General features: G+C 37.2%; 1 protein-coding gene across 1 annotated transcript in view; it reads right to left on the bottom strand.

Moving 5' to 3' along the window:
• The window catches only part of PLCB4 (phospholipase C, beta 4), a 293,921-nt gene that overhangs the window by 94,357 nt on the left and 187,359 nt on the right, over positions 1–12,205 (bottom strand). The window contains exons 9-12 of the mRNA XM_011998921.1: positions 11,732–11,813; positions 10,627–10,727; positions 9,912–9,969; positions 2,900–3,008 (exon numbers count right to left, since the gene is read on the bottom strand). Of these exons, the coding sequence (XP_011854311.1) occupies positions 2,900–3,008; positions 9,912–9,969; positions 10,627–10,727; positions 11,732–11,813 (350 nt within the window). The remainder of the gene's footprint in view (positions 1–2,899; positions 3,009–9,911; positions 9,970–10,626; positions 10,728–11,731; positions 11,814–12,205) is intronic.

The raw sequence follows: 12,205 nt of genomic DNA, 5'->3' as shown, positions 1-12,205 counted from the left end.
GTAGATCTTGTTCATTCATTTTTCACTGAAGGCACAGAAGTCCATATATGAATATATTATAATTTATTATCCATTATTTTGTTGATGGATAGTTAGGTCATTTCTAATTATACATGAAAGTAGAAATTTGTATACCTTTCTCCTTGGGTACCTTCATTCATTCTAAAGAGCAAGTACTTTTAGAGGCACCAGGATAGATGCAGTGATAGAAGAAACAGGTAAGCCCTGCCTTCATGAAACTCTCATATTATGAGTGACAGAAACAAATAAGTAAACAAATAACTATAATGTCAAAGAAGTACTAGAAGGACAGAAAAAGCAGGAAGGAAGGTGATAAAGCATGACAGTATGCCGTGTTAAATATGGGCCAGTGAAAGCACTTCTGAGGTCACGTACATGTGTGAGGAGCAAGTCACACGCATACCCAGGAAACACCAGTCCAGGGAGAAGGATCAGTAAGTGCAAAGACCTTGATGCAGGTGTGTGCATGCCAACATCATTCAATGACAGCAAGACAGAGCAAGTGACCAAGGAAAAATGTAGCCTGAAATGAGGTTGGAGATGGAGCCAAAGGCTATGTTAGTTGGACTTTGGCCCTCACTAAGTGCTTTAGATTTTATTCTAAATGTGTTGGGAAGCCTTTGAGGGTTTCGAAGGGTGGAATAACATGATTAGATTTGGTTTTAAAAGATTTACTCTGGCTGTTGTGTGGAGCATAAATTGTAGGGCACTGAGTAGGAAGGAGAAGGCGTTGCTTGGAGAGGGATGATGAAGGCTTGGATAGTCGGTAATGCTGGAGATGGTGAGAAGTGATTTATTTAGGATTTCTTTTGAGGCTGGATCTTACAGGTTTTGCAAATGAACCAGACATGATGTGAAAGAATGAAACAAGTTCAACATGAGCCCAGTGGTTTTGACTGGGTAAATAATGGTACTATTTTATAGGCTTCGAAAGGAACAGATCTAGGGGTAGGAAGGATCAAAATATGTTGTATATATACATTGGAAATGCCCATTCAGCATCCAAATGGAGAGTTCTACTACAGGTCTGTAGTGTAAGCTGGAGGTTAGGACCGGAGAGTTTAATAGAAGAAATGTAAAGCCATTGGCTTGGATGAGCTCAGGTACACAGTGAGTATAGATGGAGCAGAGATCTGAGAACTGTGCCGCTCTGGCATCCAGAGTCTGGGGAATGTATGACAGATTCTCTAGGGTACATACCTAGCAGTGAAAATGCTGGGCTGTATAAGAGGCATATTTTTCACTTTATAAACTATTGCCAAAATATTCCGCAAGATGGTTGTACCAATGTAGGGTCTTACCAGAAGTTTGTAAGAATGGCTTTGTACTGCATTCTCACCCACACTTGAAAATGACAGATATTAAAATTTCCATCACTTGTGAAATGGTCAAGCTACCCTTTTTGATGTGTCAATGGTCACTTCACAGACCTTTAAAACTTAGAAGGAATTTGGAAATAAACAAGGACACACCTCAATCATGACATTTATCACACTGCCACGGAATTGTTGAATCACTTGTCTTTCTCCTTGAACAGATGGCAACTGCCTTCAAGGTTGGGGACATTTCTTATTGTTTTGAATTCCTAGCATCTGGCACAGTGCTTGGCACCCAGTCAGCCCTCTACGAACTTCAAAGAATGAAGGTAGGGAAGGGAAACACTAGCCAAATTACTGCATGATGCCCACCACCTTACAAGAAGGGAAAATGAGGCCCCAGGAGGCTAGTTCCTAGCTCAAGGTCACAGGGAAGTGACAAGAATCATATCACCTCCTGCCACTATAAAGTGTTAGATTTTTCTACCAAGTTGTACCACCCTTTGCTGTAATCATAAGCAACGTGAAATAAATTACGGTATTCAGAATATTGACAGAGAGGGAAGGAATGAAGCGTTCTTGCAAAACAGGTATCTTCAGCCATAGCAGAAAGTGTAAATGCACAACTACAACCAAACAGAAAACTACTGGGCTTGGAAAAATATCAGGGGTGAAATCATGCAGTGCAGAGGGCCAGGCATATCTATAAAGAGGATCCAGATAACATATAGACCATTCAGCCACACTCACTGGCATTAGATATAAAGAAAAATATATATTCTAAAAAGGAGGAAACTGAGGCCTTGAGATTCATGGACATATGGGACAGATGGAACTTGAACTTTCATCTCTTTAAATTCTCCACTGAGACATAAGACCAAAGGCTCTAGCTCAGGTACCCCCAGCTCTCCCTCCCATGTTCTGCAGGCATTTCTCACTGCTATGGGACTGATTTTAAAATTTCTCCCCATGCCTTTCCTTTGACAAATATTTGAGAGAACAACCCTTTGTTTCCAAAGTTTCTTTTAAAGGGGCCAAGGTCCAGAAACACCAGCAATTAGCTAAGGCGATTCCTATTTAACTTCATATTAATTGTATTTATCTTTCATACCAGAGGTTAAATGAGCAGTGAGAGGGCATATCAAATCACATATTAAATTTATTTGGCTTGGCAAAACAAAAGGGAGAAAAAGAAGACATGTAAGTTTTTATATGACAGAAATTATTTTCAAAGATTGCAAGTAGAGACTGTATTGGTTGTTTTAATATTTCAAGCAATATGCAATATCATAATCTAATATAAGAAAGTACATGGGGAAATAGCACTATAATATATTTAATAATACAATAAATTTCACAATATACTTCAGTCAACATGGGCTAATTCTGATGAAAGCTAAAATATATATGAACTTAAGAGTAGAAAAAAAAAAAAATCAGTCATCAATCCATGGCTCTAGGGAGTTCCAAAGCAGTTACAGATATCTTTAAAGAAATCAAGGCTTTAAAAGTTGCATATTTTCTTGCTTTAAAGAAAAAAAGTCCTTTTTCATGTTTATTACCTTTTTTCTTCAAATCTTCATCAGGTTCATACATCTCAATGATCTGCATTGCCCTTTTGGCATCATAAAATGGAAATAAAATTTCATTCAATCGAGGATCTCGTTGATGCTATGATAAGAAAATAACTCCATTTAGGTTGCTATTTCTTAGCCTTGAGGCATTAGACATTACTAAGTTTATAATTTATAAAACAAAGTATATCTAGACTATCATATTTATAATTACAAAGATAGGACTTCACTGCCTTCCTGCCTTTCTCCTTAAAATACACTTCAAAAAGTCCAGATTTGGGAGTACTTTGGGTTAGTCTCCCCGAACTAGAGAGAGAGACAGAATACATTTTTCCCCTTCAAAAGTTGAAGGACACGTAATACAGTGTGCATGTCAATTGTACTGTCTTCCAGTTCCCACACAACAGGGAAGGCATTTGGCATAAATGTCTATAAAATGTGAGGTCAAAATATTTTAAAAAAGCAAACACCAACCCCCAAAAATAGTTCAAATAAATAGGTAATATACTAATTTAAGTGCCCCTCCAAAACCCCAGAAGTAGTAACAAGAAAAATCCTAATGTTACACAGGCAAACATTATCTCATTTTCATAACAGCTTTCTACGTCAATCCATGATTTCTTGGGCCCTCAACAAATTTCATTTTCTTGAGTAACTATTTTTTTTCAAAATGAACCAATTGCAATGATGAAAATTAATCAGCACAAGCATATTTACAAGCTATAAACAATATAGAATTCTCTGGGCAGAGGGTCCATGAATGATTACAGGACTTAAGAGGTTGGTGACATTACTGTTTTCAAATCGACACCTAAGGAGCTCCTGCTATGACATGAGGCACCAGGAGCAATGCTGTCCCTGCAGTGATGTCATCCTAACTTCATGGCAATGATGAAAAATCTAGTTTACTAACTGACTCAGCTCCAATTGTGTGTGTGTGTGTGTGTGTAGGCAGTGGGTCCAATAAACTTCCTTTCTGTTCACTGAGGATTAGAGGACAGCACTGTGTCCCTGGTCATCCCTTATATAAATAAATGAATACATGAATAAATAAAGCAAACTTCAATGGAATAATGACAGATAAGCAGATGTGAGCAAAACCTGGTCAATAAAGAGGACCTTGGTGACAACTCTTTACCCAAATATATGCACAGACTGAAAAACATTGTTGGAAAGTTATTTAAAAAGTAACTGTTAAAAGTTCATATGGATTTCCCTTCCCTATTTGTTTTGGAATGGGCATTGGAAAAGTGAGCTATACACAGAATGAATGCTTTTGGCCAACAGAGCACTTGGATGTCATTTCCTCATGCATACGGGGCCCAGCCTTTTCTGGGTCCCCTTCTCCCCCACTGAGTTAAGAGCATTAACTCATAAAGAATCAATATCAAATTTCATCAACTTATCCCAATGAAGCATGCTTCTGTTGTAATCTAAAAAATTATGGCTCACAACAGCTCACATTCACGCATATGCTAGAACAGAAACTTATATTAACAGCAGGCCTTGAGGCCACCAGGAACAAAAGTTATGGGATATGCAGAGAAAGAGGATTGTGAAGTGGACCATGGAATGCCAGGCAAGTGAAGGCATGCTACACCTTGTTCAGGAAATTGATGCCATCATGCAATGGAGCCCACTACTCAAGGAAACAAGGAGCTCCATCCTTCTGGTGAGAATGCATTGTTTTAAAAACAAACAAACTGACAACAACAAAAAACCCATCTTTCTAGGCACATCCCTTCTCACATCTCCATAAATAATACCATGGAAGAAGATGAATACAGGATGAAAAAGGTCCTTTTTAGACCCCAGCACTGTTATGTTCATAGTTGGCCACTTTCTCTTCCTTATTAAAATTAAGTTTTTTAAAAAAAAATATGTTTGTTGGTAAATATTCTGAACTCAGTGAGATGATGGGGCAAATCCATATGAATTAAAAAATGAAGGAAAAAGGGATTCAGCTACAGGAGAGAGAAGAGAAAAAATTAGGAAAGGAGAGAAAACTCAGACATTTTTGTGCATTTCTAAATATACATGCATTTGTGTATTCTGACAAGGTACTACCTGAGGTGTAATCTGTGGATGATAGCATCAGCCTCACCAACGCCTGGCAACTTGCTAGAAATGCAGCTTCTCAGGTCCCTCCCTAGATCTACTGAATCTACTGATCTCTGGGGTGGAATCCATTAATCTGTGTTTTTCATAAGACTTCTGAGTAATTCTGATGTGCTCAAGTATAAGAATCACTTTACCTAACATATAAAGGTAGGCATTTTAACATATTCGCATATCAGTAAAAAGAAAAGTACCTAAGTCCCAGAAGGATAGAAGAATGTTCAGTGTTTCAGATGTCCTCCCAATTAAACACTATTAAAATTTAGTCAGAGGGTATGATATTCATTAGATCATCCTGCCTATGAGAAGCCAAAGCCAGGAAAACCAAGTCCTAAAATGGATGTATCATATTCTGAAAATTACATTTGCAGCAAATAAGCATGAAGCACAGACAATGTGAAATTGCATTTGTCTTTGCTTCTGCTCCACTAGACCACAATCTTCAGCTCTCCCTAAAACCTTCATGCTTCAAAAAGGTAGCATAAAGCAATCTGGGTAATCCGAAGGAAAGGAAACAAATGTAAGATTTACATTAGAGTAAAAAACTATTATTTTCATATGAAAAAACAAGAGGAGAAGGATCATTTCCAGCTGCTCTCACAGTAATAAGGCTGTGGTAGAGTTCAACATAGACACAAGCACAGTGAGGTGAATGCTTCACATCTCTGAGGAACTAACAGTTTTCAGGTAGGATTTGGGGAAACAAGGTACTCAGGTTATTCACCCCATGGTATCCAGTGCTTTGTAAAATGAGATTCTAAATGACTTCCAAAAAGAGGTGACAGAATTGTGTCCAAGTAAGTAAGGAGGAGATGAACAGAACTCCAGTATTATGTCCTTACTGGTACTGAGAAGAGGCCTCATCTGGCTTCAATCCAAGTAGCACTGGGAGAGATGAATGTTGACATAAATAATATTTTTTAAATATAGAAGGAATAATTGGCAAGGATAAGCTAATTCATAAGACTAAATACCCTCCTTCTCTCTCTGCCTGTGCACTTAAAGCATAAAGATCTTGTAAAAGGAAAGAGATCCTGGGTCCTTTTAAAATATTCTTTCATCTGCAAAAAGAAAAAAGTCAGGTTGAACCCTGCTGTGATCCTATGATATGTGTGAGGAAGGGGGAAGATTACCAGCAACAAGAAAGTAAAGCTACTTCTTGATTCCTGTGGACCTTTTTCCTCTCTTCCTTATTTTGATCTCTCTCTCCTGCCCTCAACCCATCTCCCGATTCTACAGGACCCTAGTTATCATCTTTGTAAGAAGTCAAACAGAGAATGAAGGTAAAACTAAAAATCAATTTTGCTTCTCATTAGGAATAGGGAAAGGGAGGTAAAACTAACCAAAGCCAAGAGATTTTAACTAGTCTTGCCACATACAAGCAATTGAGCTAGTAGTAGTGTCTCACCATGTGGCAGCTCACATTAAGTGCCTCTGCTATCCCTCCTGTTGTCTAGTTTGCTATTTTCATAATATAGGCAAAGAAGATTTCTCTCAGTCCATTGGATGAGACTAAGAGACATAGACGTGGCAAAATTTTAGCTCTGAGTGGTGGATTCCTATGGCTAAATTCTTAGTGGAGAATAACAGGTGTACCTCACTCTCATATTCTTCTCACTCACACTAAACATTCCAAGGAGGAATCCAGTAATCCACTAGGATGGTGCTTTACACACTTGAACCTGTAGATAAATCACCTGGAGATCCTGTTAAATTCAGACTCTGACTCAGGAGGTCTTGATGGGACCCAAGACTCTGCATTTCTAATAAGCTCCCAAGGGGTGCCGATGCTCTTGGTCCATGGATCACACTTTGGGGAGCAACGAACAAGGAGATACTGAGAAGCCAATGAGGAGTCAGGTCTAAAGCTACTACTGAAAAGCTAGTCAGTGTTGATTGCCTAGATAGGGAGGAGGTCACCCTATAGGGTGAACAAAGCAGTAAGTGGACTATATATATATAGTCTCTCCTCTCCTTGCAGCCCCCTGAAGATACACATTAGTATATGAATAAAAACTTTCATAGAAAGAGTGAAGGCATTTACCAGTTGGAAGGTGGTAGGAGCCAGCATGTCTTTTGCTAATATAAATGGGATTTAGGTTTTCCTACTATCTATTCTAACTGGTTAATGGTAGTGTATGTGTGTCTCCTGGTTTTTTGCTTTGCTCATTGTTTCTCTGGTTACCTTGCTGAACTCTCTAATTACTTCAAAGAGTTTTTCCGTTGAATTGTTTATATCAGGGTAGACAATCAGCATCTGCAAATGAGACTAGGACTCTGTCCTTTCCAGTGTTCATGGGACTTGCTTATTTTTTATTTTTATTTTGTCTCATTATATGAACCAGTGGACTGGAAAAACTTGAAATGTTTTCAAGTAAAATAAACATTGTATTGTACTCAAAGGATTTAAAAGTAGAGGGATCTGTCTGATATGTGGGGTAGTATTTGCTCTTTCTTGCATCAGTGCATTTACACTTTAGTTAACATAGTTTTTAAAGTGCAACCTTTATAAATCTGAAGCCATTGAACCTTCACAAGGAACCTTCACAGGGGCTTCCAATGCAGTGTTGGATACTGGCTTGTTGAGACTATGTGGCTAAGGCATTTTGAAAATGTTTAGGTTTAAACTTTTGGAGTCATAGACTCTTACATTCCAATGCCCATTCTTTCTTGAGTGAGCTCTCTCTGTCTCCTTTTGAAGTTGTTCTGCCCAAGGGGTGTTGTTGATTTTGGAGAGGTAAGAGGGTCCAGGGTAGGACTCAAAAGAGGGGGTGCAAGGGACAGGTAGAATGTTCTCTATGTTTGACAAGCCTTCTTCAAGCAGACATTCAAGTTTTTTGTCTAGTTCTTCCAGTTGAGTTCACTAGGATAGAAAAGGAAGACATTCAGGGTAGACACTTGGATTAAAAATAAATCGTTCCTGAGCAGTCTTACAGTCTCTATGATCTAAAGAAATCTAGAATCACACTGATTCCATCAGTCATACCCCAAAATTTAAAGTGCTTCCTTAATGTGAATAGGACATCAAATAGAAGGAAACACTATTAAAAAAAAAAAGAATGCTATTGTCTACTGTAATAGTGAGTGATAAAAGGTTGACAAATAATAAATACTTTAAGAAAGAATCTGAATGGCAGAACAAGAAAGTATGGATGGTGATATTTTTAAAAAATTAAATATTATGTCTAAGAATTACAGGAGTGACTATTGGGAACACCAACAAAAACAACGCATAAAAGGAAATGCATCAGATAAGAGCCTATAAATACTGCACGTATCCTCAGGACCTCAGAGTTGTTTCATCCTTTGAACAGTGAAATGCAGCATTAAGGTCTCTGTAATGTTTAATAGAGGGCTTCATCCCAAAGAGCACAAGAGGCCTTGTCTTGGAAAGTGGCAAACTGAAGATGTGGTAGATTTTCTCCTTTACACTACACTGTCTTCCCTCTTCACCTCACCAAACCTAAGATGATCAATGAACCAAAGTGCATGAAGAAGCCAAGGGACATAAAACAAAACAAAACAAGAAACCAAAAAACAAAAGGCAGAAGAGGGGGAAGGGGTTAAAGAAACAAAACAAGGCAATTTAACTTCTGAGCAGCTGTGACATAAGAATGTGGATAATATCTGGGTAAAGATTATGAACATTGTATTTATATGACGAAAAACCAGTGGAGTGGAAAAACTTGAAATGTTTTCAAGTAAAATGAACACTGTATTATACATGAAGGATTATTTGAGAGGCATCTGTCTGATATGTGGGGTAGGACTTTCTCTTTCTTGCATCAGTGCATTTACACTTTAGTTAACATAGTTTCTAAAGTGCAACCTTTATAAATTTGAAGTCACTGAACCTTCACAAGGAAAGAAAAGAAGATGTAATTTGTCTCTATGAAGTGGCAAATTAAGGTCTGCCTTTTTATCTTTTCTTAAGATAATACCTTTTATCTGTCATGATACCGTCTTTTCTGGCATTTTCTCTTTATATGGTATAATGATTAACTTAAATTATTTTGAAACAAAAGCATATTGTCCATCCTTCACTTAAACTCTTATTAACGTGTTAGAAAAAAAGTGAATTTTCCATTTTGGATTAACAAGATTCTTGATGGGTTTCACTGAGGGGAAAACTTTTTTTGCTTGTGTGAAGAAAAAAGTAGTTCATTTTAGTTGTAATAAAAGTTGCAAACTTTTTTTGTTCTAAAATGTTTTTCTCTTGTGCTTAAGCAAATTTTATCAACCAGTTTTGGTTGTTACGTTAATCACATTATAAAATTAGCTCTGAGCTTGTTATAAAAAGAAAAAGTACAAATTTAACCTGCAATCCTATTGGCCTAAAACTCAATATATTTTCACCCAGGAACTCAAGTGTTTTGCTTGTTGTCAAAATATTCTATTTGAGCCAACATATTTTTCTTACATGCAATCCATTAAAAGACAAAAATAAAGCTTTCCAGTCCATGCAAAGGTATGAGATAAAGTTAGCAATGGAGAATCCAACTACAGTCTAGTAAACTCAATCCATTCTCTTTCTATTTAATGAGATCAATAGAAAAAAAAAGTACCTTAAATATCATCTTGCAAAAACAAAGACACATTTACTTAAATGAATATATTATACAATTCACACATACACACAGAACCAGAGCTACATATAACAGCCAGAAACCAACAAAAAGCGGTGTGCAAAGCCAACGTGAAGAAAGCACATGGACACACAGGGCAGCAGCTGATTTTTGCACCTGGTAAAGCCATAATGGAAAGATCAGCAGGTCAGAAGCAAAGCGAATAAGGGCATATGATGCAGGCATGCAATGAGGACACCAGAGAAGGCAAGCCACTGCACACAGACTTTATGGAGTTAATGTATGAAAAAGCTTACTTCATTTAGAAAGCTCACTAATTGGTCTACCGTTAAATAATCAGTTTTGTCTCCATTGCTGAAAAGAAATTTATTAGAAAAAGTAAGTTTTTGTATATGATGCTACAGTAGGTACGATTTACATGTTGACATTTGTTGATGATAATTCTAAACTTATTTTCTAACCCTCAAGTAGTGGTGAATTCTTAAAATGGCCAGAGACTGTTCATAAGGGGAGAAAAATACAACAACAACAACAACAACAAAAGAAAGAAAACACTCCCACTAGGTCACAGAAAATGTCTGCAAATTTATTTTTTTAGTTTTTTATTTTTTTTACCATTTTCAGAAGATGTTACTTCAAAAACAACATGTAAGTCATCCATTTGAAATAATTGGAATGAATGAACTTTTCAAAAACATATTAACATTCCAAATTGAATCTAGTTAGTTCACATAATGGGTTAATACCTAAAGGAGCAGGTTAAAATTGTAGGTAGTTAGTAAAGCCAATGCAAAAAAAAAGTTCCAGGTGCTGCAATTAATGTATGTAAAAGTTTCTCAAAAACTCAGAGTGAACTTTTACACTGATAAACTATGGGGTGAAAAATGTAACCCTGACTAGATATTCCTAGATACTACCAACATACTATATTAAAATAGGACAAAAACGTTTTAAAAATAAAAAAGGACAGTGATAATATTTATATGACACTTCCTCATATGTGGAACTTACATTTTTTTGAAAAGATCTTCTATATCTGTCCGAGGACAAATCTTTTGTGTCAGTTCATAGAACTTTTCGTAAGTAAATGCCGTGGGCTCAATTTCATCGTTCTGTAAGGAACAAAATCATGTTATGAATCACAGAACCTTTTTTCCCTTGGAGGGTGAGAATCTATGAAGGTTCATGAAGCAAGGTGAAGACCACTTGGACTCAGGGCCTTCATCTCTGATTCCTGCTGACAGAAGCCCGGAGGCCAACTTGCAGGCACTGCCAGGCCATCTCCCTAAAAAACAGTGCGTGTACATCAGTTTTTCTAGTTATCACGCTGCCAGATTCTGTGTGTGTGAACACCTGGCTACAGCTGGGCTTGCTCTGGGAAATACCCCAAAGAATGAATATAAACATTTCCTCCAACTCACCTTGAGGGAGAAAAGTGTCTGCCTGAAGGATGCTGAATAAATCAAGCCCAAGGTTTAATTATGCTTATTTAGTGAATTTTCACAAGACCATGTGAAGGGGCTTAGGGTAACCATGTAAGATTTTACTTTTCATACTGAAATTTATATTTCAAATAGGACTTATTAAAATAGTACCAGGCTTCAATCTTTCTTGAAGTCAATAAATTAATTTCAATTTTTTTAAATTTGAAGGGCCATGAATACAAATGGTGTGGGGAGAGATGCTTCACAAAATATTGCACAACCACCTTGTAGAACTGAATTTATTAGTTACTTATTCATGCTAATGTTGTGCCTGGTTGAGGCAGTGTTGGTGAGCTTCTTTAAAATAAACTGTGTAACACAGCGAGCTGGCCTTCATTTCTTTTTCTTAAGAGAGGTAACAAAAATCATTCGAAGCAAACTATTTACATTTTTAGAGATTTAGGTTAAAATGCCCAGGAAACAAAAGGAAGGAAGGGAGGAAGGAAAGGAGGGAGGGAGAGAGAAAGGGAGAGGGAGGAAGAAGAAAGAAAAGAAAATTAACTGTACTATATGTCACTGACATATAATTCCAAATCTAATTGAGATCAGTTTAATATAAATCTAGCTCATTACATATGAGAAGATAAATAAACAAAATGGTTTTAGAAATACATTGTTAAGTTAATGAATACCTTTCCACTGGGAAGACCTAACTCCTTGAGTGCTTGAAAGATCACCTTTTCTGTTTTCCCCGATGCAAAGGTTCTAGTAATACTAGGGCAGAAAAGAAAGAAAGACACATTAGAGTTATTGTTCATTATGTTTTCTCTGATGCAAAGATCCAGGTCCTACTATGGAGAGTGAGACTAGGGTAAAAGGAAAAGGAGAATAAAATTACTTCTCATTTGCTGATGTGTTTCATTTCCCAAACTAGTTCCTCCAGTGTCCCTCTGGTTCCCGGAGCTGGTTATGCTAGTGATGCAACTTGAATCTAAGACCGGGGTCCCCTGGTGCTTGGGAGAACAAGGGGCAAGGGGCACTGGAGGGACACACATTTATTTTTTATTTTTTTATTATACTTTAAGTTCTAGGGTACATGTGCACAAGGTGCAGGTTTGTTACATATGTATACATGTGCCATGTTGGTGTGCTGCACCCATTAACTC

The sequence above is a fragment of the Mandrillus leucophaeus genome, unplaced genomic scaffold, assembly GCF_000951045.1.
Source record: "Mandrillus leucophaeus isolate KB7577 unplaced genomic scaffold, Mleu.le_1.0 Scaffold116, whole genome shotgun sequence".
In the NCBI taxonomy this organism is placed as follows: Eukaryota; Metazoa; Chordata; class Mammalia; order Primates; family Cercopithecidae; genus Mandrillus; species Mandrillus leucophaeus.
Note: the sequence above shows the minus strand (reverse complement) of the source record. Positions and strands in the feature narration are given on the sequence as shown.